Consider the following 27,645-nt stretch of genomic DNA (forward strand, 5'->3'; position numbering starts at 1 on the left):
TGTTTGATTTATTTTGGCTTCTGTACCTTCATAAATACAAAGTCAGCCTTTCTTCCAGGTCTGTTACTGTCCTTGATGCCAACTTGTCTAAATCATCAACTTCCTTCCTTTCTAACATTGCTATAAAAGACCTGTTCTTTTACTGAGTCTTCTGTCAGTCTCTAGCTTAATCTCAATTCTGTATTCATACTTGAGCCTCTTCTCTGAGTGGTGCAAGTAGGGTCAGATGTCCTCTCCCAAGATCCTGGGTTAGCCAAAGTAATAACAGCAACAGCATAAGACAACAATGGCTTGGGAGGTAGAGCCTCTAACCTGTGATCAAGAGTACCAAGTTCGGGGAGTCAGGCTGTAGCACAGCGGGTTAAGTGCAGGTGGCACAAAGCGCAAGGACTGGCGTAAGGATCCCGGTTCAAGCCCCCAGCTCCCCACCTGCAGGGGAGTTGTTTCACAAGCGGTGAAGCAGGTCTGCAGGTGTCTGTCTTTCTCTCCTCCTCTGTCTCCCCCCTCCTCTCTCCATTTCTCTCTGTCCTATCCAACAATGATGACAACAATAAAACAACAAGAGCAACAAAAGGGGATAAATAAATAAAATAAAATAAAAAAATAAAAAAAGAGTCCCAAGTTCAACTCCTGAATGATGCTCTGGCTCTTTCTCCTTCTCCTCTCTTTTTCTTTCATTATGAAATGAAGTAAGCACCTCACCAATGTGTCCTGGAACCATACCTTTCCAGAGTCCTACTCCACTAGTGAAAAAATAGAAACAGGCTGGGGGTATGGATTGACCTGTCAATGCCCATGTCCAGCGGAGAAGCAATTACAGAAGCCAGACCTCCCACCTTCTGCAACCCAGAAAGATCTTTGGTCCATACTCCCAGAGGGATAAAGAATAGGGAAGCTTCCAATGGAGGGAAGGGAATATGGAACTCTGGTGGTAGGAAGTGTATGGAATTGTACCCCTCTTATCCCACAATCTTGTCAATCATTATTAAATCACTAATACCAAAAAGAAATGAACTAATCAACAAAATTCTTGTAAGCCTTTATTGAAAGTGCTTTCCGTATTCTATGTTGTTGAATCTCCTCAACAGAAGATGGAGGTACTATTGGCATGGAGTTACTGCTCTGACTCTTTTAAAGTCCTGCAGATTGATACTTGGTGGACTGAGTCACAGAATTAGTAGAGGGAATACTGAAATTCAAATGCAAGCACCTGAAATCTGGTTCCAGCAAGTTAAATCCAAGCTCCCTCTTTCTTGAACAGAGAAGGTATCTGCTTCTTCTTTGCATCAACTGCAGCCTTAAGGCCAGTATCTGGCAACTACCCAGAAAGTGTTTGGATAAGCCATGGATGAATGAATTGAGGGACCAGCACTTATTTTTCTTTGTCCCTTAGCTTACATGACCTGTGAAACAGGCCTCTATTTGGTGCATCATTAAAGCTCACAATATTATACAATACTAAGTCTTGGGCTTGGGATGAGCTTTATTTATTATTGTTGTTGTTATAATTATTGCTTTGTTTTATTTTTCTTTGCAGAGCTAGGGCCTCATGCATGCACTTGTGATTTTATTGCTCCAAGCTACTTTTTCATTCAGTCAGAGAGACAGAAACACACACACACAACACACACACACACACACACACACACACACACACACACACACACACACCACACAACACTAGATTCTGTACCTCTCAGTTGGTGCTGGGGTTCGAACTCTGGTTGGGTGTATGAAAAGGCACATGCGCTATCTGATGGCTCAAAATTTCTTTTATAACATTTGTCTTGATATAAGGTGAACTAAAGACAAGCTAAAGAATGGACCACGTAACCTCTTCCTACCTGCATTTTCTCTTTTTCTTTTGCAGATTATCATACACCTTTGGGATAAGCATGCTGCTTTCAGGGTTAGCCTTAATCCATTGCTTTTCCTTTTACGCATATTCCCCAGAGAAGGTCATTTATTTCTTTTGATTTTCATTTTAAATGGAGAAATGTTAAGAATTTAGGAATACAGACACAGATGAAATTACAATGTTTTTCCAAATGCCAACAAAAATGCTCCAAGGTTGATGAGATTCCCTGTGGCATGAGTTTGTTTTAAAAAAACCCTGTCGATTCACTTTCATGATTTTGTTGGCCGATAGAGGGATTGCTAGTGACTAACTTGGAGTTCTTCTTGTCACCTTTGTAGGGATTGCTGGGCAGGTGTCCATAGATGCCAATGGAGACCGGTATGGGGATTTCTCAGTGATCGCCATGACAGACTTAGAAGCGGGCACTCAGGAGGTGAGTAAATATGACTTATTCCCTGGTTATGCCTTCTGCTGGTTGGGATTCCAAGGGTGTTTGTCCTGGTGTCCAAAAAACCATCCCTAAAGTATCCTCAGAATGAAAACCTGGGTGCTTCCAAGTGGAGAGGGCTCACTTCCGGCTGGGGCATCAGGGAAGACTTTAGGAAGTGATTCCAGTGTATCCTAAGTGAGGAAATGTTGATTTTCTTTCTTTCTTTCTTTCTTTCTTTCTTTCTTTCTTTCTTTCTTTCTTTCTTTCTTCTTTCTTTCTTTGTTTCTTTCTTTGTTTCTTTCTCTCTTTCTTTCTTTCATTCTTTCTTCCTCTCTTTTTTCTCTCTTTCATTCTTCATCATCATCTTTTTTTTCCTCAAGACTTATTTTAATTATTACATGTGTGATAGAGATTCATTGAGGGAGAGAGGAGAAAGAATTGGTGCAAGGGATGGAACCAAGAACCTCAGGTGTGAAAATCTTGTGCTTTACTGGTTGAACCACTTCCCCAGTTGTGGGAATCCCTTTCAGGTGGCCACAAATTGGTTCTAAGATGCAAAGTGAACCTGTGTATTTCTCTCTTCCTTTAAAATTTAGAATCTTTTTGTTACTGGAAGAGAGGAGGGTTATAACTGGACACAAGTTAATATTTCAAATGATGAAGATTAGATAGTGGCTTACCCAGATACATGTACATGTCACTATGTCCAAGGACCAGAGTTCCAGCCCCAACCCCCACCTGTGGGGGGAAGTTTCACAAGTGGTAGAGCAGTGCTGCAGGTGCCTCTCCTCTGTTTATTCTCTGTACTTATCCCTCCCTCCCTGTCTCTCACCATTTATCAAAATAAAAAAATTAAAAAAGAAATAGCTGCCAGGAATGGTAGAGTGTTTCTGCAGGCACCAAGCCCCAGTGATAACTCTGGTGGCAAAAAATGAAATGAGACAAAAGAGTCATTTCAGGAACTTATCACAAAGAAAAGAGTACCTTGGACACAAGCTAAATTTTTTAAAATGTATTTTTATATTTATTTACTTACTCCCTTTTGTTGCCCTTGTTTTATTGTTGTTGTTATTGTTGCGTTGTTGTTGGATAGGACAGAGAGAAATGGAGAGAGGAGGGGAAGACAGAGATGGGGAGAGAAAGATAGACACCTGCAGATCTGCTTCACCGCTTGTGAAGCGACTCCCCTGCAGGTGGGGAGTCAGGGACTTGAACCGGGATACTTACGCCAGTCCTTGGGATTTGCTCCACCTGCACTTAACCTGCTGCACTTAACCTGCACTAACCCGACTCCCACAAGCTAAATTTCTGACATATACTAAGGCCCAAGCTTTCTGCCTCAGTTTCCTTGAATATAACATAGAGATTGGAATGTCTTTCTTGCTGATCGCACGTGACTGTTGTGAGCATAGGACAGAATGTATCCTACAAAATAGTGATGTTGATATGGTGAATATCTAGACTGTCATTTTATTATGACATGAACTCATCTGTGCGACCCTCTTGGGCCTCCTTGGAGACAGAGAGGGATAAAAATGTCACCGGCCACCCAGGAGCATTGTGCTGTTGTCCAGACAAAAGAGAAAGAGACCCAGGGAATCTGAGTGGGAAAGTGTTTCTATATCAGGCCTTAGGTAGGTGGATGGACAGTAGTCTTGGCCAGAAAATGAGAGGTTAAATTAAAACAGCGTCATGAAAGAACTTTCCAGGGAATACAGTGACCAATGGGAAAAGGGCCCAGTATTAAAAATGGGGGGTGGGGGCTAATAAATAGGGTAAATTTATCAGAGAGGGAAGAATAACTGCTGAAGTCAGATGGGGAATCATCTTCTAGTCAGAAGTGAGGGAAACAGGAAGTTTCTGAAAGTTCTCTTTAATGCTTTCTGGAGCCACTGCATGGTTTGAAGCTGTGTACCTGGCATGTCCTGGAAAATCCCTGCTATACAAAAATGGCTGACAGTGTGCACTCCTGTCAGCTGGAGAATCTGAATTCTGAGACTGTTGTTTTCTAAGGGGAATAGGTGGTGGTAACTACAGAAAACTTGGGGCCTCTGCTAGCAAGACCCAGCTTTCAGCACAGATGCACCTCTGCCTTTAGTACTGCCCACCTCCTTCTGCTTCTGTATAACCCTCTTCTTCTTCTTCTTCTTCTCCTCCTCCTCCTCCTCCTCCTCCTCCTCCTCCTCCTCCTTCTTCTTCTTCTTCTTCTTCTTCTTCTTCTTTTTTTAAAAGAATTTTTTCTTGCCATGCAGGCTTTTTAAAAAATATATCTTTATTTATTGGATAGAGACAGCCAGAAATTGAGAGGGAAGGAGGTGATAGAGAAGAAGAGAGACACCAGCAGCACTGTTTCACCACTTTTGAACCTTTCCCCCTGCAGGTGGGGACCGGAGGCTTGAACCTGGACCCTTGTGCATTGTAACATGTGCATTCAACCAGGTGCGCCATCACATGGCCCCACATCCCTCTCCTCGTCCTGGAGAGCCATGCTTCTCCTTAAGTTATGGTTACTTTTTCACTTTTTTGGTTATTGCTGGGGATTCATCATTCTGGGTCAGCTTTTTTTTTTATACAGAAAAAGAGAGACAGTAACCAGAAGACAAGGAAAGACAACACAGCACAAAGGTTGCCTCTGAGTCACCTGTGTAGCCACCTGTGTGGCACACTGGCCAGCTGAGCTGTTTTGCTGGCCCAGATATTGCTCCGTTTGAAAGCACCAACAGTCACCCCCAACCTTGACTCAGAAACACACCACTGGATTCAGTATGAATGAAAGGAGAGCCTAGAGATGCCCTCTCCTTATGGACACAGATAACTTTTACCTTTCAGTTTGTGGGTACATATATGTAACATGTGTTTTTCCATTTTACATAGGTTATTGGTGATTACTTTGGAAAGGAAGGTCATTTTAAAATGAGGCCAAATATCAAATATCCTTGGGGACCATTAAAACTGAGAATTGATGAGACCAGAATTGTGGAGCACACAAACAGCTCTCCTTGCAAATCATGTAAGTCTAGAGGCTTAATTTGTAACATGTGTGCTCAACCAGGTGCACCATCACACAACCCCCCAACCTTTTTCTAATGTGGCAAAATCCATGGAAACAATTTGCAAACTGGCATCTGACCTTCACTAGATTCTTCTAGATTTTCCTTCTTTATCCAAATAATAGGGGACTCTTGGTTTGCACATTTCTTACTATTGTATAGTTCTGTAGCACCTGAGGTTTCCACTTGTAGGGGAAAAGCAGAGTCAGATAACATATGTCTCTCAGACAGGCTGGGAGTATGGATCGACCTGCCAATGCCCATGTTCAGTAGGGAAGCAATTACAGAAGCCAGACCTTCTACCTTCTGCACCCCATAATGACCCTGGGTCCATACTTTCAGAGGGTTAAAGAATAGGAAAGCTAGCAGGGGAGGGAATGGGATATGGAGTTTGGGATATGGAGTTCTGGTGGTGGGAATTGTGTGGAGTTATACCCCTCTTATCCTATGGTTTTGTTAGTGTTTCCTTTTTTTTTTTTTATATTAATTTATTTATTCCCTTTTGTTGCCCTTGTTGTTTTATTGTTGTAGTTATTATTGTTGTCATTGTTGTTGGATAGGACAGAGAGAAATGGAGAGGGGAGGGGGAAGACAGAGAGAGGGAGAGAAAGATAGACACCTGCAGACCTGCTTCACCACCTGTGAAGTGACTCCCCTGCAGGTGGGGAGCCAGGGCTTGAACCAGGATCCTTATGCGGGTCCTTGTGCTTAGTGCCACCGGCGCTTAACCCGCTGCGCTACAGCCCGACTCCCTAGTGTTTCCTTTTTTTATAAATAAATTTTTTTAAAAAATTCCCCCAAGTACCCTCATGTTCCTATTAGTGACATAGCTAAAGATTCTGTCCATGACTAACAAAGCAGGAAGGAAAGACTCAGCTCTTTCTTTAAAGTCAGAGGGAAAAATCCCCTGGACTCCATAAAACTTGACCTTAAGGGGCTGGTGGTGGCGCACCTGGTTGAGCACACATGTTGCAGCATGCAAGTATCTGGGTTCAAGCCCCCCGTCCTCACCTGTAGGAAGAAAGCTTCACAAGTGGTGAAGCAGGTCTACAGGTGTCTCTATCCCTTTCTATCTTGCTCTCCCCTCTTAATTTCTATCCAATAAATAAATTTAATTGTCTTTATTTAAAGATAATTAAAAAAAAAAAACAAATGTCTCTCAGTATTCATTCCTTGTAGAGTATTTCATTCTTATCAAAGTCTATAATCACTTATCTATTCCTCAGAACCAAACAGGCCATGTCTCTTAAACACTCAAAACATTTATAAATTGGCAAGAGTTAAACAATCTATTATGTATGAGCAGACTTGTTGTAAATATAGAATCAAGTGGGCAGTCTTTTATGTGATTTACAGATGGAAGCATTGGAGATTGTTGCTTTAGAGAGAGACTATAAACTAGCATATAAACTAGCTAAGGAGAACAAAGTGAGTATCAATCTTTCTGGCCAGTTGGTCTCTATAGGCCAATATATGTATACTTGCTATGTTTTGGGACCAGCTTTCAAATTGTGAGGTTTTTATGTACAGGTAGTTATTATGGAAAGAAATAAAGCAGGCATGTGTTAAAAGCATGGTCTCTAGTGTTATTGAGTGTGGATTTGAAGCCCCACACATTATTAGTATTTGTTTTGTGCCTTTAGGAATGTCCTATCATCTCTTTGGCTATTTTATTTTATTTTTTTATTTATTGCACTGTGGGGGTCTTATACCTTTATAGTAACCATGCTGAGAGACCTCCCAGGGAATCCTCTGACTCTTTATTTTAGACAGAAAAGAGGAGAGGGAGAAAAGAAGCCACAGAACTGTTTCATCATCCATGTAACATCCCCCTGGTGTTGTCCATGGTGTTCCTATGTAATGTTGGGTCTTGAATCCAATGTCTTACTCATGGTAAACCATGCCCTCAACCAGGTAGTCTAATTGGTCATCATCTCTTGTTTAATTATTTATATCATTGTCATCAGGGTTATCACTGGGCCTCGTTGCTGGCATTACAAATCCACTGCTCTCAGTGGCTCTTTTTTTTTTAATTTTTCTTTTCTTTTTTCTGTTTTATTTGATAAGACAGAGAGAAATTGAGAAGGATGGGGGAGACATGGGGTAGGGGGAGAAATATAGACACCTGAAGACCTGCTTCACTGCTAGCGAAGCTTTCCTTCTGTGGGTGTGGTTTGGGGATTTGAACCTGGGTCCTTGTGCACTGTAATGTTCTACTACCTAACTTAGTTGGGTGTTCTACTACCTGGCCTTCATCATCTCTTTAAGCCTCTGTTTTCCCAGATGTAAAGCTGAAGAAAGTGTTCCCTGGTTTTGAGGATTAAATGAGAGTTCTTGAGAAGGTTATATGAGATAATACACTACAGGCTATTCATTAAGCTATACACAAGCTAGCTATCATTTTTATATAATATCTGGGACACTACTGATCTTGATAGCCTCAAAGTAATTAATTCAAATTTTCACAAAGCTATTTGGGACATCTGGACATGAAATTCTGGCTTTGGTGAGAGAACATCTAAAAACAGAGCGTCAACCCAATGAAGTGTGGACCAAACCTGTCAGCACTTTGAAGTGTCGCCATCCATCTGTGAAAATAAGTGTTGGGTCAACCCCATGGTTCATCCAGATGTTGTTTCTGACTGTAAACTCAAAAGAGAGAATTTGCTTCCCGGTTTCCTCAAGCCCTCGAATCTTTATTGCCAGTCTACTCACTTTCAGCGCCATAGTTTACCTGGTACCTTTTAAAATGCTTCTTAAGTTTTCCATTTGGGGAGGAGGGAAGGACAAATGAAGATTCTCCAAGAAAATCTTTCTTTTTTATTTAAAAACTTTTTTTCATGTCACTGCTGAGTTTTTCAGCCAACTTCCCCCCCCCAAAAAAAAAAATGGAGATGGACAGACAGAGATGAAGAGACATCACAAAACCCAAGCTTCCTTTAGTAGTGCTCCCATTTAGTGTACTGGGGGCTCTAACCAGGGTCATGCACAGGCACCCTTCTAGGTGAGCTATCTCATGGCTCTACCAAAACTACCCTTCTTTAAAAGAGAAGAAAATATGCCTTAGGTAGGAACCAGAGAAACACCTGCCAATGAACGAGGTGCATCTAACTCATTCTTTACATGATGCCTGATTATCTGTTTCCTTTTCAAGCAGGTGGCCTAGAAGAATCGGCAGTAACGGGTATTGTCGTGGGGGCTTTATTAGGAGCTGGCTTGCTCATGGCCTTCTACTTCTTCAGGTAAGAACTACTCTATAAAGCTTTAGAAGTCTCTCTTCTGGACTGCCTTTGACACTTGTGTTTGCACAACCTTCCTTATGACTGGTGCAAATCTTATTCTTACCCCCAAAACATGGAAATTCAGAGAACTCAGCTGATGTTGAACTTCTGGCTTGGTGGACAGTAGGTTAGTGTGCTTGGCCAGGGCTTTCTTTTGCAGAGCTCCCACCCCAGCTTGCACAGTGTGTACTTACATCTGTGCTTTACTCACACATATTCTGGTCTGAATTCCTAACACTGGCCAAATCCAGAAGTGGAGAGGGGATTGAAATAAAGGGAGAGATCATCTTGCTCATTCTCAGACTCTCTGTGATTTAGAAACAGGTGCCTGGATTTATCTAATGAAGAGGAAGAGATAGCTCTGAGCAGCCTCGCCTCTCTGGTCACACTGTGCTCAGTGTTTAGAGAACCTATAGATTCAGTTGTGACTGTGGTTGCAAAATTTTAATATTGTTTACGAGACTGAGAGTTCAGCACCCTGCAAGCAATCAATTCGTTTGTATCCTTTGGTGCCTGGTTTTTGGATCATTCTGAAAGCATTTGACCAAGATTTCTTCAGTTCTGCATGAAAATGTAACTCAATGTATGTAACTGTTTATGGGGACAATTGTATTCCTGTTCCTTTGGTCACTTCAGCTGATCTTTATCTGGGCATCTCCTGGGAGTTGGGGAGAGCTGTGGCCGAATAGACAAGACAACCCACAAGGCACCCAGGGATAAAGGGGAAGACTTGTTCTGTGGCATTTCAGAAAGCAGGCCAATTTTCCTCCTTGAATAAGAGCATAATGGCTTGGGGGCACACTACTTTAATCTCTGATCAAGGGTTTCGTGTTCTGTCATTTCTCATTTATCAACCCAAGCCCAGATGTTCCTTAAGGTCATGCTTTGTAAGAGAAACCATAGTATTTTGTAGCTAAGTGAGATTTCTTACTGCATTCTTTCTTACTACTTTCTTTTTACCCAGGAAGAAATACAGAATAACCATTGAGAGGCGAAACCAGCAAGAAGAAAGTAATGTTGGAAAGCATCGGGAATTACGGGAAGATTCCATCAGATCCCATTTTTCCGTGGCTTAAAAGGAAGCCTTTTCTTTCAGTCTGAGATTCTTTCAGCCTGAAAGAATTTAACACCTAGGAACAAATGGGATGAAAGAAATCAGTGGAACACAAGGGATGCTCTTGAAGTGTAAGCAGTTCAGTCGTTTTCATTTTAAATTTCTTTAGAAGCTCAGGAACCATTCATAGTCACCATATGCCTCCCAGCCTTTCATCTCATGACAAATATAGGAATGTAGCATCACTTCGATAAGATGTTCATGCTGTTTCAAGGGCGTCTGACTTGATTTACCTTCTGAAAACCCTGTGTCTCCATGTTTTGATGACTTTGGGGAGGGGATATCACACACGGCTATAATTCAATGTGGTTTTCTTAAATGAAATGTCTTATTGTTAGAATAAAACAGTTTTTGACATGTAGCATTTTCCTGGAAAGAATTTAACACTTAGGAGTAGGAAAATGTAATGAAAAAATCTCATGGTTGGAGAGACAGTGTTCCTCTTTCTAGGGTGAGATTGAGGTTGAGAACTATGCTATTGGGATATGTATGGTTCTGACTTCTTGTCTCAAGAAGGGTTTTCTTCTTGGGTTCTGCAGTGTCTCTTCAAAGCTTCTCTGGGAAGCTGTAACTCTTCATGAGCTGAGAAGATTTACATGGGAAAAGTGAATTTAAAATATTTCATTATTTTAATGTAAAAAATGCCCTGTTTCACACTAACATTTTAAGTATTTTAGTCTTATAATTTGCTATTAGAAAATGTGTCTATTTTTTCATTTTGAAGATTAAATTCCACTTCTATTTTAAAAGTTTGGGTAAAGTGTACAACAAAACTAACCCTGACCTTTCTTTTTTTCTCCCCCTTTCCACTTCAGAAAGAAATGTTCACTGCTGCTTTAATCATAGAAATCTACCACTGAGCTATTTCCTTTTAATTACTGATCTAGAAATGTATTTGGATTATTAACTCTACAGTAGTACACCAGTTTACATGTCTTAAATGTAAATTAGTTTTGGGATAAACCTCTTCCAATTCTGGACAGATGGTGATTTTTTAAAATCAAGGGTGTAATTTATTAGAAGATAGGATGTCATGAAAGGGTGCAGTCCTTTTTCATCAAGAACTTAACAGGGATTACCATTTGACAAATACAGGCAATACATTTAAAAATGCATACATGATATTTTACCAAAGTTCATTGATGACTGTGGCTTAAAAATGTGTGTGTGTGTGTGTTGGGGGGGGGGTCTAAATAACTGCTATAGCCTTTTTCAGTTGATCCACAAATCTTTGTATACATCCATTTAAAACCCAGTGTCATGGGCTGCGTGTGGATGTAAGGAATTTGTCAAAAGTTGAGTGTTCATTGATTATCTGTGTTATTGTCAGTTCTCTTCACATAGGTTTCAACTCAGGTCCTACCTTCACTTACAATTTGGAGTAAGTAGTAAAGGAAGAATGGAATGTTGCCAGATGATTGTGCTGTTCTGCAATTATGTCACTTCTTCTTCTTCTTCTAGCGTTTGCCCTTCTTCCGTAGCCAGTCAACAGCAAAGCTGTCAGGAGCTGCTTGTTGCTGGCTTTGAAAGTGACTGGGATCCATGTAGATTCAGTCGGCTAGGAAGGATCGTCAGTTTCCCCAATGAATGGGTACTCACGGGATGCACCACGAGAAGGTCGATCCAATGCAACCCAATTATGTCACTTGGATCTCTCATCAGTAAAATTTTGATCATCTGGAAAGTAGTTTTCTAAGTATTTAATAGCATGTAAATGCCTTTAAAATCCACATGGACAGAGGAAAAATAGTGGGGGAGGGGTTGGAAAGTGCCTCCTCAGTGGTGAGGGAGGTTAGAATTCACACAGGTAGGTGAGTGGGCATTCTACAAGCCTGAGATTGCTTCACTGAGGGCATCAGCCTTGTCATGCCTATTTCAGCTAGTGAAGGTGAACTCATTGTTTCTGTGTAAGGCATATTTTCCTTCTGTGGCTTAAAATTGGAGGCAGGCAGACAGATAGCGTGAAGAAAGTAACTAACATCAATTAAAGCAATTATGCTGTAGTTTTCCAGGTTGGCTGGAAGGGAAAAGAAGAGAGAAAGAGAGAGAGAGAGGGAGAGAGAGAGGTTGATTTTCCAGGTTGGCTGGCAGGGAAAAGGGGGGTGAGAGACAGAGACAGACAGAGAGAGAGAGAGAGAACAAAAAAGAGAGAGGGCAAGAAGAAGAAGATCCCAGAAGTTATAATGTGAGGATAGAGTTTGGAAAGCAAAATCTAGGCAAACAAAGCATTTAACAACTCAGGATTCCTCAAAGTGAAAAGAGGTTATTGGAAGGCTGCATTTCTTTGATTTTTGTGAAAAGGAGAGTTTAATGATGTTTCCTCTATGTCTTAGAGGTATTAATTTTTATTATCTTGTGTGATTATAAGAACATCTAACTTTTGGCTCCTTGGACTTATAGGGGAATTCATTCTCCCTGTTGTAATCTTTGTGTGTAAACATTTAAACATTTCAGAGCTTTTTTAGAACTTGCTAGCTTTTTTTTTTTTTTTAATAGCCACCATAGTTCTTGTTGGGGTTCAGTGTCAGCACTACAAATCCAACTTGCCTGGTGACCACTCCCCCTGCCCTTTTTTTTTTTTCTTTCTACTTTTCATTTGATAAAGAGAAAGACCTGCAGACCTGCTTTACCACTTGTGAAGCTTCCCTTCCAGCTTGGGGAGCAGGGATTTGAACCTGGGTCCTTGCACATGGTAATATATGTGCTTAACTGAGTAAGCCACTGCCTGACTAACATTTTAAAACAAAATATCATTTATATTAGGTAGAGGAATAGTTCTAAACTTAATATTATATAAATTAAATGTAAAATATAAAATGATAAAAATAAGCAAGAATTTAGTATTAAAAATGGCAGAACAAGTCATGAGATTTCTCATATGTGGTTGCAATCTAAATTAAGTCTGAGACTCTTAATATTGATTACATATTTGTGCCTGTTGTCTTTTATTTCTTTCCTGAAATTCCCATATGAGCAACCAAAACTGCTAAGTTCTGAAGACTACCTTAAGTTGGAGATGTTTGGTAAAAGTGTAGGTATTTCACCCAAGGTTACCCTGGATTAATACCTCTGGAGATTATATTTTGGGATTTAAATTCCCTAACTGCTAAGCAACATCTTTGACAACAAGCCATTCATACACTGCCAGTAGCCACAAATCATACAGTAAAATAAATAGGACTTTAGTTCTCAAATAATTCTATAAACTCTTTCCCTGAAATCCAAGGTATTCATATTTCCAAGGGGATCAGTATTTTCTCATCTGGTCAGGTATAAACTGATATTGATATAGGTCAAATGAGTATATGACTTTTTTTTTTTTTGGTATATACCCCTGGTGTGGGGAGTAAGTATAGGCTTTATAGTCATCATTCTCACTTTCTTAGGTTTTCTTTTTTTCTGAATTCAGACTTTTTCCAGATGATCACTTCTATCCAGAAGGAAGTTTTTGTGTAGAGTGCATCTTTCTCTGCAAATGAACCACAGTTCCATGAGGAAGCCCTTATAAATATTACATATTTCTGGAAAAAAAAACATCAATTTGTCTTTTACTGAACCATAGACTTTCATTGATGGGCTTTAAGATAGTTCTTTATGTTTCAGAAGCTTTGTTTTATGGATGGAAAGAAGAAACATATGGAAGGAGAACATTTCCTTGTCTCTTTTTCCTTAAATTCAAGAACTTTGACTTTGCGATGTCCTGTCACTTCTCCTTAGACATAGAACTCTAGGATTATTAACTTATTCAAGGCTTGTGGGTCTTCTCTGCCTCTCAGTTACCACTTTCTTTCTGTTTCCTGCTGACTTGGGGAGTGTAAGGTAAGCTGTTGGGAGTGAAGTCAAGACTGTTGTGTAGACCTCATACAGGGGGACAGGAATGCAGAAAGTAAATTTCAGCAGCATTTCCACCTTCTTATGAAGATAGAGGGACTATTTGTGGATGTCTTTTGGGAGGCTCCACAGGATAATACAAGTGGCTAGTAAGGGAGTGTGCACATAAATTGTAGGAAATGCACATCTCTGTTTCTTGAGATACAAAGAAGTCAGATCATGAATAGATTTAGTCATGCATTCAAATGCCCTTCAATCTACAGTTTTCATGTTTTGTTTAGTTAAGCCCTGTGGCTTAGTGCTTTGTGAGGAAGCTCACAGTGAACTATACCTCTTCTTCAGTGGAGAAAATGATATTGTCTAAATCACATGGAACATGTTTAAGGGACAGCATTTCTTTTTCAGTTGACCTTTAGAATTGCAGGAGCACCAACAATTTAGTCCCTCCTGAATAGTCAAAGTCAGCAAAAAGTTTAGGACATACTTACTAAGAAAATTAAGAACGTGATCCTTCAAAAGAAACAGAAGAGGGTAGCATTGCCAATGGTCAACACCTTTACTATCCTCTCCCCCACCTCCTCACTCTACCCATCATGGCTCAAGGTGAGTCAGCATCTTGTGAGTAGGACCTCCATAAGTCCTCAGAGGAAAAGAAAACCAAATAGTGCCTGCAGTGAGACTATCACAGGCTTGCAATGAGAATACTTAGGCTGACTTGACCATACTTGCTCTTGGAGAGGGTAATTCAAGCCTGCAGTGTGCATTTAGCTGCAAGGAGCCTGGCTTTGGTTTTCTGCATGAAGACCACAAAAGACTCTTGCAAGTTAGCCCACAGCTAGATCTTTGGATTAAGTTGACTTTCAAAAGGTGCTGGCTTGGAGTGTGTTTCAATTTCTCTTTAACCACTAATTTCAGTTCATAGCAAAGGCAAAGTGATTCTGAACCAGTGGATGCTGTTGCTGTTTGTGTTTGAAGCTATTTCAGACACAATAGAGAGTCTCCATGGGAGCTGAGTCTCAGAATTAAAAACTCTTATGTTATAATAGCTTTTTCAGGTATCAGGTGTGAAGTCATCCCTTGAGATTTGAACTGGCAGAAATAAGCATTAGCCAAAAAAAAAAAAAAAAAGCTGCATTGTTTTGATTTATATGCTTGTAAGCACTCATGGATGAGAAGTAAGAATGGCCTGTTCAACACGTGTCCATCACAACACAAACTACCATTTTATTTTATATTTGGCTAGGAGAAAACAAGCTCTCATAGCATATAATAGTGGAGCAAAGAAAATTGAGAAAGAGGGAAATTTGGGTTTTGAAATACAGAGCCCTTAGCAGAAAAAGTTCGATGTGTTATATCTTACATGATAGCAATGAAGTATCCCCCATAGTCTGGAGGTGCTGTGAGTTTGTGACCTTTTGCAGGATCCTGGGAATCTGAGCTTGTCTGTTCCCTATGCATGGCACATAATTAAAACCAAGAGAACATGGTGTAAACACAGAAAGATGAATTCTGCAGCCTTTGTCTTCTGGGCCTTAATATTCACTGTCTGTTTAGATACAGGACTACCAAATAGCACCAACTTACTGGTAGAAAGATGAAAGAGTTCCACCAACTACATACAGTTTATTATTCTAATGTAAGTAGAACTATCTGCATATAATGTGATTTAATTTATTGTTTTGTGTAGAAAATGAGAATCAATGACTGTGGATATATATCCCCTGTTTTGTATAATATATTTTATTTCTGGTGCAAACTGATCTTTGGGATTATCTGCTTCATTTGGTGTTTGGATATAAAGGTGCATGTATTCTTGTAAATGTTTAAACTAAGCAAGAATGCCACATGCTCATAGTATAACAATGTGTTCTCATTAAAAAAATACATCCCACAACAACCTTTTCCTGTTTGTCATTCAGTCAACACTGCCATGGCCATATTCTGAGAGGACTGTCTGTTCTTCTCAGACAAGTTGAAGCAAAAGATCACTTAACAGAGGTAATCTAAATTTTCCTCATGATAAAGCACAAGGTTTTCTATCCAACAAAGGAGAATTAATGGAAAAATAAGTTAGCAGGTAAAGGAAGAGATCAACTGTGTGTGGACACCATAACATTTGACACGACCTCATTGACTCATGCTACTATGTCCCTTGCCCACTTAGAAGAGGCTTTAAGTTCATTTTGTCACTCTAAACATCCCAGGATCTCGCACACTAAGAAGTTCAACCAGCCTCAAGCTTCTCCAGTTGCCTCTGTGTTGTAAAATGCTGCTTCACTGCCTGGGAAGTTACTCATGGTTTATTTTAAGCCCAACAAGCATGTAGTAATTCTTATGTTTGGAGCAATGCTTTCTTGATTCTGCTGTGGCTGCCACTCCCAGTGAGCTCCCCTGACAGTAGCACAAATGCCACTCACTCTGTGTGTCCATGTTTGAGAAGATTCTGCAGCAGGATTTGGAAGTGGGAGAGGCCAGGTAGGAATGAAGGCTGGGGACAAGAAACCTCTAATGTATCTTAGTCTATTCAGGCTGTTGAGGGAAAATACCATCAAATGTTAGGGTGCAGGGAGGTGGAGGTGGGGTAACAACAGAAATACATTTCTTACAGTTCTAGAGCCTGGCAAGTATGTGTGTGTGAGATGGAGAGGAGGAAAGAGGAATTGAATGGGGAGAGAGGATTCTCTGGCATCTCATCACAAAAGGGCCCTACTCCTAGACCCCTAATAGATCCCTCTCTGCACCATCACTTATCACTTCAATCAGGAGCATCAGCATAAGTCCTTTTGTGGGCCTCCCCAGAACCTTGCCCTCACTGTAGAGCAGCAATGGTAAGGAATGCCTTACCCTCCAAAGAAAGACTGGGTCACCCTACTCTGCCACTCAAGGAGAACTGACCCTGAAATGAGTGCAGCCTAGAATGATTCTGTGACCATGGACTGCAAGCTCAGACTGATAGGGACTCAGAGATTACACAGGCTCCTGTGCTAAATATGAATAGTTATGGGCCCTAAGTCAGAACAATGGGGTTTACAGTTAATGGTATTTATATACTTTCCTCATATTTGGGAGCTACTATCTGCTCTAAACCACCTTTATAGTTCTGTTCTCAGCTCTGAAACCAGCCATCTGCTCAAACAATACTTTCAGCTCACCTGAATGTTAGCTATTAGGCTCAGGCAAGGAAAGTCATAGGACCCTTGGAATATACCTAAAATAGACTTTTTAGCTTCTTCCAGTACAAAAACACTTAGTTCCATCTGCTCTATTCTTACCTTTAGGTTTCTATTTATTAAACTATTTATATTTTATATCTTTATATATCTTATCATTTTTTAGCCACCAAGTTGCGGATGCTACCATGACACCATCCTGACTTCCCTGGGCAGAAAACCTCACCAATCTGTCTTTGAAACTCACCTCTTCAGAGCCCTACTCCACTAGAGAAAGATAGAAAGAGGCTGGGGTATGGATCGACCATGCTCAACAAAGAAGGAATTACAGAAGTCAGCTCTTCCACTTTCTGCAACCCAGAAAGAATTTTGGCCCGTACTCTCAGAGGGATAAAGAGTAGGAAAGCTTCCAGTGGAGGGGATGGAACACAGAACTCTGGTGGTGGCAGCTTTGTGGAATTATACCCCTGTTATGTTACAATCTTGTTAATCATTACTAAATCACTAAAAAATGTTAAGGGCCCTCCCTACCTCTACCCTTAAAACCTCAATTAAATTGGTCCAACCTCTGTGGAGAGCAGTATGGAGAACCCTCACAAGACTAAAAATAGGAGAGTCAGGTGGTAGCGCAGCGGGTTAAGTGCATGTGGCGCAAAGTGCAAGGACCAGCATAAGGATCCTGGTTCAAGCCCCTGGCGCGCCACCTGCAGGGGAGTCACTTCACAAGCAGTGAAGCGGGTCTGCAGGTGTCTATCTTTCTCTCCCCCTCTCTGTCTTCCCCTCCTCTCTCCATTTCTCTCTGTCCTATCCAACAGCAATGACATCAATAACAACATTAATAACTACAACAATAAAACAACAAGGGCAACAAAAGGGAATAAATAAATAAAGACTAGAAATAGACCTCCTATATGATCCAGTAATTTCTCTCCTAGGGGTATGTCCTAAGGACTCCATAATATCCAACCAAAAAGATACATGTATGTTCACAGTAGCACAATTCATAATAAATAGAAGCCGGAAGGAAACCAGGTGCCCAAGAACAGATGAATGGCTGAGAAAGCTGTGGTATATATACACAATGGAATACTATGTAGCACTAAGAACAATGAACTCACCTTCTCTAACCTGTCTTGGATGGAGCTAGAAGGAATTATGTTAAGTGAGATAAGTCAGAAAAACAAAGATGAGTATGAGATGATTCCACTCATAAACAGAAGTTGAGAAAGAAGAACAGAAACGGAAACTCAAAGCAGTATCTGACCGAGTTTGGAGTAGGGCACCAAAGAAAAAAATCTCTGGGTGGAGGGTGATGTTCAGCTTCACTTGTTGGGAGGAGGGAGGGACACAAAGCTTTGGTGGTGGGAATGGTGTTAATATACACTCCTATTAACTTATAGTCTCACAAATCACTAAGGGGAAAAATAGATCGAATGTCTCAAACTTTTTGATAGCTCTGAGTATATGTTACTTCAGTTTAAGCACTTAAGACTTCAAATTGGTAATCAGATGGAATTTTAATAGTGGGCTCAAATTGTTAGTATATTTTTAATAGTGACTTGTTCTTTGAAATATTAAATCTCCTAAAAGACCAGAGAGAACAGAAGCAACTGGTGCTGTTACTTTATAAGATACAGCTATATTTAAATTGCATAATAGGAAATAAGTTATGTTAAGGTCTTCTCTGATACAGCAAGTCCTAACAATGAGATTTTCAAAATTAACCCAATTGTCAAATAATTTGGTTATAGCAATAACTATCTACTGCTTTCTTAAACTCTAGGATAGCAAGAACCTTCCCCTTTCTCTATAAAGTCCATATTTCTCCCAGTCCTGGAAACTCTAGGGTAGGGTTCACTTTCCTACATGCTTTTCTCAATTCATACCAACTGATACTGCATCTGCTGACCCCAACCCAATCAATGTAACCAGTATCATCTTGGCATGCTTCACTTCAGACTGTGTCCAGAGACGTCAGGCCTGGAATGTCCACCCTTCAGCCTCATTACTCTGGTGAGACCTTTTCTAGCTCATAGGATTCCTTAATCCCATTTTGGGTGGTACACCTCTTAACAAACCTCAAAACCTAGATATAGACCAGGACCCATGAGGTAGGGAATATGTACACATATCCATAAGTTAGGGAAAAACATATCCCTTACAGCAAAAGTGCACAACAGTTTGCAATGAGTCAATAAATTCAGCAAGCAAATAGACCCAAATGACACCATAAATTACTTAATAAAATAGTTTCTACTTAGACCTATATACCCTCCTCACCTTCCTCCTATTACAAACCCCTCAATCACTCCAAACCTAACCTTGTCAGACAAAGTAAGGACTACAGTGGTCTGGCATGTGGTGCAGTGATAAAGCTTTGGACTCTCAAGCATGAAGTCCCAAGTTCGATCCCTGGTAGCACATGTTCCACAGTGATGTATGCTTCTTTCTCTCTCCTCCTATCTTTCTCATAAATAAATAAAATCTTTAAAAAAACAACAACAACAAAGTAAGGACTACAGAAGCGGAATAAGGGCGAGAGACTGTCATACTTTAATGATGACTCTCTGGTTACTACTAGGCCACTTCATTACCTGGGGCCCTAGATATGGAGTCCTGGGAGTCCCACAAAGACATGATGGGCCTAGGCCTCTGATAGATCCCTCTCTCCACTGCTACTGGTCATCTTCATCAGTAACAATATAATGGACCCCTTTGTGGGCCCATATATGAACTTTCTCTCAATGTGGATCAACAGTGGGAGAAAATGTTTCATTCTCTGAAGGGAGGTTGGACAAACATACTCTACCCATCACCTGAGAAAGATGAGTCCTGAACTCAGTGCAGCCTGGAATGTTCCTAGATGTGACCACAGATTGCAAGCTCAGACCTACAGGGATGCAGAGGTTACAATGGCTCCTGTGCTGAATATGGGCCCCAGATCAAATAGATGGGGTTTATAGTTAACAATATTAATATACTTTCCCCATATTTGGGAGCTATTCTCTTCCCTGATCCAGCTTTCTAATCCTTTTTCTAACTATAACACCATCTCCCCAGTCAATAACTTGGGTCCACCTGCACATTAGATGTCAGGCTCAGGCAAAAACTAGTATAGTCGTGGGCCCCTAGGAATATACCTAAAATAGACCTACTAGCTTTTTCCAAAATCTTCATCTGCAATATACCTGCCTTTAGGTTCATGATTAGTCAACAATTTGTTCTGCCTTATATCTTAACTCTTTTTCAGCCATCAGGTACCAGATGCTACCATGATGCTAACCAGACATCCCTGGGCAGACAACCTCACCAATGTGTCCAAGAGCCCTGCTTCCCTAGAGCTCTGCCCCGCTAGGGAAAGAGAGAGACAGGCTGAGAGTATGGATCAACCTGTTGACACTTATGTTCAGCAGGGACGCAATTATAGAAGCCAGACCTTCCACCTTCTGCACCCCATAATGACCCAGGGTCCATACTCCCAGAGGGATAAAGAATAGGAAAGCTATCAGGGGATGGGATGGGATATGGAGTTCTGGTGGTGTGAATTGTGTGGAAATGGCCTTGGTAATATTTCCATTTTGTAAATAAAAATGAAAAACCCTCAATTTACTCTTTTTATTTGTTTTACCTTTTGTTACCCTTGTTGTTTATCATTGTTGTTGTTATTATTGTTCTTTTTATTGATGTCTTTGTTGTTGGATAGAACAGAGAGAACTGTTTCATTGCCTGTGAAGCGAACCCCTGTAGGTGGGGAGCTGGGATTTCAAACCGGGATTCTTACGCTGGTCCTTACGTTTAGCGCTATGTGTGCTTAACTTACTGCATCATCTCAATTTACTTTCATTACTTCCTTTTGGTTGTCTTTATTGGAGGGATTGATGGTTTACAGTTGACAGTAAAATATACTAGTTGGTATATGTGTAACATTTCTCAGTTTTTCATGTAACACTATAAGCTCCCACCTAGGTCCTATGCCATCATATTCCAGGAACTAAACACTTTACTCCACCCTAGAGACCTTTCCTTTTTTTTTTTTTTTTTTTTTTTTTCACTTCTCCCCTCTGGATTATTGTGGTGGTTCTGGGAATTGAACTTGGAACCTTTGATTTCTTAGGCATGAAAGTCTTTATGCATAACCATAACCACTGTACTATCTCCCCAATCCCCTTTATTACTTCCTTAAAGATTTTGTAATAGAGCCATAATGAGTAGTAGAGTTTCACCAAATGCATTTGGAAGGTGGTGGCAACACAAAAAGTTAGTTCATAATATAAGATATTTCTCTACTCCTCAATATCATCTTGGGGACGATGGGGCCTTGAATTTAACTTTTGTTATTCAGTTTCCTATTCCTCTTCTTAAATTCTTGTATATTCACCATACCTCAGTAGATCAAAGGTGCTTTATGAATGTGGCTAGTGGGCCATGGGATGGCCTAGGGGACTCCCAAATACCAGTGAGTTAGGCTTCCACTAACCCTAAACCATGGACTTCTAGGGTAGGATGCTATTAGGAGAGATTCAAATCATTGTATCTTAAAAACAAACAAACACCCCCCCAAAACAAACAAACAAACAAAGTCTAGCAATGGGTCAGTGAAATAACTTGCATGAATAGTACATTGCTTCACCATGCTCACGACCCAGCTTCAAGCCCAGCCCCCATTACATTGAAGGAAGCCTCAGAACTGTAGTCTCATTCTCTGCTGCTCTGCCTACCTAAAAACAAACAAATAAAACCCCAACAATTTGATAAGTGTTCTGTTAGCACAAAACTAGAGCCAAGAAAATTGTTTCTTGCATAGGCTTAGTATTTCTCTGAAGGTCAGTGGCAGCTGAAGCGCTAACTGTTCCATTTCATAGGTGAGGACACTCCTGCTTCAGTCCTCAGGTAGAAAGTTTGATTCTGATATGTGTGGCTAAGCTGCCTTGTGACAATGGGGATAATCTTGGTCCAATCTCTCTGCTTCAGTGAGGGCTTCATACTTAGAATCCTGCCTTGCCACATACTGAGGTGCTCAATCATATCATCATTGTTCCTTCCTTTTTAATTGGAGAAAAAGACAAAACTCAGAGTTGCCCCCCTTTTATTTCTTTATTTGGAGATTAATGTTTTACAGTCAACAGTAAAATACAATAGTTTGTACATGCATAATATTTCCTAGTTTTCCGCATAACAATTCAACCCCCATTATGTCCTCCTTTGTCATAATGTTCCAGGACCTAAGCCCTTCCTCCCACCCCAAAGTCTTTCTTTGTTGCAATACACCAACTCTAGTCCAAGTTCTGCTTTGTGTTTTCTCTTCTGATCTTGTTTTTTTAACTTATGTCTATGAGTAAGATCATCCCATATTCATCCTTTTGTTTCTGACTTATCTCACTTGATTTCTTCAAGCTTTGTGAATGATGGGGTGAAGGCCAGAGTTAGCTCTTTGGAGACCTTTTCAGGACAGTTTGGTTTGATGACCAGTAGCCCCCACACTCTTTGCGACTAATATAAGAAAGAGTGTGGAGGAAAGATCTTTCTTCTGTGTATCACCCCCCTCCCAGAGGATCCAGATGAGAGCCAGGAGGTGGAGAGCAGCAGCCATATTGCCTCACAAGCATTCAGAAGGCCAGTGCCACTCAAATCTCTTTTCTCAGAGTTGAGGTGCCATAGCTGGCCCAGCTTGTTACCCCTGCTGCTTATCTCCTGGTTTTTGCCCTTTGCTGAGATGATTCTAACACTTGCTCCATGGGCTTCATCCCCATTAACAGCCATAAGCAGACAATCCTTGACTCCTTAAAATATAGAGGCCTTCCAGTGTTTTTAGTTCTCAGTTCCTGGTCTTCCTTGAGATTTTGTCCCAAATGTAAGTAATAGCATCTAAGAGTGCTGGTAGGTAGATGGGTAGGTTCTATGACAGACAAAGGGGGTTCTTACTCCACCACTACTCCAGGAAGTCAAGAGATACATGATTGAGAATGTGTTCACTGAGGCCTCCTACCCTAGGCCTGTGATCCCAAAGACCAGATATGGACAAAACTGCTCTTCTGCAAGGACTTCTGACCACTCAGAATGAGGATTGAGACAGGCAAGGCTGGGAGGCTGCATCTCAAGTTGAGTCACCCCTTTCCATTTCTTAGTCCAGTGACCAGTGCCCAGTACCCACCTGGATGGAGCTGGAGGACTAGGTAGGGAATGTTCAAGAAGAGCGAGCTATGTCTGAGAGATCCATGGTCCTGCAGCAGGGGCATCTTGCTTGGGAGGTTTCAAAGGCTTACAAAAATAAAACAAAAGACCATACCTAAATAGACCATGGACTCGGGAACTGGGTTAGCCATAGTTTGTGCCAAGCTTGCATGCATGAGGGCTTGGATTTGATCCCTGACACCACACAGAATGAAGGAGTTTTGGGAAGGAGAAATAACACAATGGTTATGCAAAAAGACTTTTATGCCTGAGATTCCAAAGTTCCAGGCTCAATGCCCTGCCCTACCATAAGCCAGAGCTGATTAGTACTCCAGTGTCTTCTCTCTCTCATTAAAATAAAACAAATAAAATAATATAGAAAAGAACAGAAATAAAACAATAAAATACTTAAAAATGGAGTATTGTTCTGGTCTCTCCCTCCCCATCCTCCCCCTCCATCTCTCTCTGCTTCAGTGATGTGGTGGCCGATTTGAAACTGGGTTATGCACATGCCAAAGCAGCACACACACTGTCTTTTATTCCTCTTCCTCTCTCTTTCCTTCCCTCTTTCTTTCCTTCCTTCTCTCCCTCCTTTTCTTCCTTTATGCTCAGACAGATGGGGGGGGGGCTGAAGAGAGAGGGAGAAGGAAAGGGAGGGGAAGGGGAAGGGGGAGGGAGGAGGGGGATAGAGATCATAGCATGAAAATTTCCTTCATTGTGGTGAGGGCTGAGTCTGAACTTGACCATCCAAGTGAGCTGTTTTGTTGGTCCCCTGGGTTTTTACTTTCAATCAAAAGAAAGTTAAAAAGATAGCATAACCACCTGTTATTTTAAATTTGTATGACTTAGTGACTAAGATTTAGCATTTTAGTGAGAAGAAAAAATGAAGAATGAACAAGAAGAGTACATGCCTTTCTCAATCTAGTAACTGTAACTACTACTCGTTGAAAGTTCTCTCCATGCAGAGATTGGGCTATGCAGCTCATATGTGCCTATTCATTTTTTAAAAAACTAATATCCTTTCTTAAATAATTAAAAAATATTTATTATTATTATTATCTATTTACTGAATAAAGACAGAAAAATCAAGAGGGAAGGGGGAGATAGTGCAAGAGAAAGAGAGACACCCACAGCACTGCTTTATCACTTATGAAGCTTGTTTTCCTGTAGGTGGGGACCAGAGACTTGAACTGGGATCCTCACACACTGTAATGTGTGCATCTAATCAGATGTGCCACCTCCCAGACCTTTGTCCATTTGTTTAACCTTTATATAGTTGCTATATTCCACTCCTAGGAAGTGGGACTATGATTTTCACTTCAGAGGTCTGCATAGTGAGGCTTAGAGAATCAAAGGAATAGTCCTGTGGTCTTCCAGCTACCAAGTGGCAGAGCTGGATTTGAAGTCATTCTGCTGGGTGCGCCACCGCCTGGCCCGTTTTGAAGTAATTCTGTTGGTTCTAAACAAGATTACCAAACCAGTGGTGAAGTCATTCTCACATAAAATAGATCTTGTTTCCTTTCAGCACTGTCACATTCACACATTCCCATCCATCACTCCTTTGCATCTTCATAATCATGAAACAAATCTTTATTACCTTACTCTCCCAGATTGTTAGCCTCCTAACTTGCTCCTTATTTCTTCTTACTCAGTTTTGCCTTGTCAGTCTTCATAAAATACTGCCTTGACTAGGTCACCTTTTTGCTCAATACCTTTTCTTTTAAAATGTCATGTATTTATTGAATAGAGAGAGAAAAATTGAGGAGGGGAAGATAGAGATGAAGAGAGAGAGATAGCTGCAATACTACCTCTCTACTCGTGAAGCCTTCCCCCTGAAGGTGGGGGGTGTAGGGGCTTGAACCTTGGCTTATGCACATTATAACATGTCTGCTGTGTCAACTGCACCAGCAGACTTTTTGTATAATATATTTTAATGGCTCTCATTTAAATTTATTTATTTATTATTGAATTGAGACAGAGAGAAATTGAGAGGGGAGGGGAAGATAGTGAGAGAGACAAAGCAACACCTGCAGCACTGCTTCACCCATGAAATTTTCCCCCGAAGGTGGGGACCAGGGGCTTGAATTTGAATCCTTGTACAGTGTAATGTGTGTGCTTTAACCAGGTGCACCACTGCCTGTTCCCATAGCTCTCATTTCTTACCAGTTAGTTGTCATGTTTTGTGTTCACACACCGCCCTAAACTCTCAATCTTGCTGTATTGATTCATTATTTATTACATCTTTGGTCCTGTAAGTTGTATTGAATTAAATTTATTCAAACATTAATCAAAAAACATTCTCTCTCTTGTTTTGTCTTCACCTTATTTTATTATTATTGTCATCATGAGGGCTCCACCATTTGGGTGACTTTTTCAGATAGATATATAGATGACAAGTAGACTGCAACACTGAAGTTTCTTCTAGTGTTTTAGGGGTTGGGCTCAAACTTAGATCACACACATGACAAGGCAGGTTCACTATCCCAGTGAGATATTTTGGTAGCTTGTTCTGAAACTTTTTATCCTCGGCTTCCCTTCTGGCTGGAAACTCTACTGTGCTCCACACTGCAGCTCCTCCATAAGTTCCCCTGTCTTTCTGAGCTTCAGGTGAGCTCTGCTTTATTTAGTGGCACAGTCTCAGGGATTATTGGTGGGTGGGCTGAAGACATGTTTTATTTGATTGGCCAGTGCTTGGAAATTTTAAAAAGGAAGCTGAATATCTTTGGATGGGGTCAGTGCTCTGATTTGTCAGAGCCCTAACACTCCTGCTGTTCACATATCTGCTTTTTTAACTTAACTGATATCAGGACTTTAGGAGCACACACTCTGTTTTGTGACATCTCTTCTACTACCACTTGACCGAGTCTCTTATCATCATAACTTTCAAGCTTCTGGTTCTTAAAAATTTCTGACACTGCACATCTGTCTCTTTCTCTCTAGCTTGTCATGTGCATACCCTAAGTTTGCCCAGGTGACTCAAAATCCTTCCACATTTATTTTATAATTTTTCATTTTAAATTTGTGAGTAATAGTAGATTACATGATTATAAGATTACATATACAGTTCCACACCATTCCAATCACCTAAGTTCTGTATCCTTACCCTCCTACTTACCAAAGATAACCACCAGAGTTCTTACAAGTCTTAGAAACAATTTTCTTGCTTATGTTTTTATTTTTTTCAAGTTCATGTGTATTGGTTCTCTAGATTCCATATATGAGTGAAACTATCTGATAGTTGTCTTTCACCTCTTATTTCACTAAGCATAATCACCTCCAGTTGTGTTCATTTTGTCCCAAAGGCCACAATATTATCTTTTTTGATTGCAGAATAGTATTCTATGGAATATATATCCCATAATTACTACTTCTCCTCCTCCTCCTTCTTTTAATTTTGTTTACCAGAGCACTGCTCAGCTCTGGTTATGGTGGTATTGGGAATTGAACCTGGGACTTTGGAGCCTCAGGCTTGAGCCTTTCTGCATAACCACTATGTTATCTTCCCCCACCCTCCAATAATTTCTTCAGCCAGATGTCTGTTGATAGACATTTAGGGATCTTTCACTCTTTGGCTATTTTGAATAATGTAGCTATGAACATAGGAGTGCGTATGTCCCTACAAATCTTCCCATCTTTAATAATTTGTCACATCTACCCTATCATGTATTAAAATGATCAGAAAAATTGCTTTTGGAGCAGACTTTAGAATTAGAACTCAGAAGTTTCCAGATGCCATCTGTAGACTGATGCCAGTTCAGGGAGATTCCCTTATTTGTGTCAAATCCATTCCTTTATTTTGTCACTGGGGCTTGGCGCCTGCACAACTCCACCTCTCTAATTGTCCACTTTACTTTTTCTTTTTTCTTATAGAGACAGACAAGGAGAGAGAAGAAGAAGGAAGAAGAGGAGGAGAGGGAAGAGAAGAAGAGATGAAAAGAAGAAGAAGAAGAAGGAGAAGGAAAAGGAGAAGAAGAAGTGAAACCTGCTGTACTGTTCCACTGCTTATGAAGCTTTCCCCTTGCAGGTGGACACCAGGGTTGTGAACCCAGATCCTATCCCATGGTAACATATGCATATATGCTTTCTACCAGTTGCTCCACCTCCCAGGCAAAAAAAAAAAAATTAGGATAGCAATGGATGGGTGAATGTTTGTAAACAAATCAATCCAACATTAAAGTACTATCCAACGTTAAAGTACTGACCTTACCAGTGAGATTCTGTTTGACTTTGTATCTGTAGTTGTGCTAGATTTTTTTAAAAATCTTTTTACTTGATGAAATAAAATGTTGGCAAATAGTGGTTGAAATCCACAAAATCCTCCAGTCATAAAGTATTGGTCTGTTGACAGAATTACATCAGACACTCTTGTTTCTGTATCCATACAGAATATCTCTGACCTTCTTGGCCAGCTTTGCCTGTTGTCTTCCTGTGGTTTGCTAGCTATTACTTTGAAGGATCATATAAAACTTGTGTTCTGACCCAGATTCCCAGTAGTTTATCTTTGTTGTTCTTTTGAAATCCCTTGAATTCTGACTAGCTGAGTGATTAACAGTTAATTTTCAAACCACAGACACTGGTCAAACACATGGCTCTGCCCAAGGCTCTTGCCTTCAAAGATTTCCATAGTTGTTTCTCTCTTTTTAAATTAAATTTAATTTTTTTAGTGATTTAATATTGATTTACAAAACTGCATGTCAACAGGGGTATAAATCCACTTATTCCCATTACCAAGGTTTTGAA

At 40.5% G+C, this 27,645-nt stretch overlaps 1 protein-coding gene across 3 annotated transcripts in view; it reads left to right on the top strand.

Annotated features, from left to right (window-relative positions):
• Positions 1-27,233, top strand: part of NPR3 (natriuretic peptide receptor 3) — a 106,604-nt gene extending 79,371 nt beyond the window's left edge. Inside the window, exons 5-9 of one of the 3 annotated variants that reach the window (XR_009549941.1) lie at positions 2,197-2,291; positions 5,163-5,298; positions 8,493-8,580; positions 9,584-9,804; positions 26,776-27,233. Coding sequence is in view for 2 of the 3 variants with exons in the window: in XM_007530502.3 (XP_007530564.1) it covers positions 2,197-2,291; positions 5,163-5,298; positions 8,493-8,580; positions 9,584-9,695 (431 nt within the window). In the remaining variant the exon portion in view is untranslated. Of the gene's footprint in view, positions 1-2,196; positions 2,292-5,162; positions 5,299-8,492; positions 8,581-9,583; positions 11,173-26,775 lie in introns of those variants that run through there. The other 2 variants (XM_007530502.3, XM_007530503.3) reach the window with 2 other exon arrangements.
• Positions 27,234-27,645: the final 412 nt, after the last annotated feature.

The sequence above is a fragment of the Erinaceus europaeus genome, chromosome 5 (assembly GCF_950295315.1).
Source record: "Erinaceus europaeus chromosome 5, mEriEur2.1, whole genome shotgun sequence".
Classification (NCBI taxonomy): Eukaryota; Metazoa; Chordata; class Mammalia; order Eulipotyphla; family Erinaceidae; genus Erinaceus; species Erinaceus europaeus.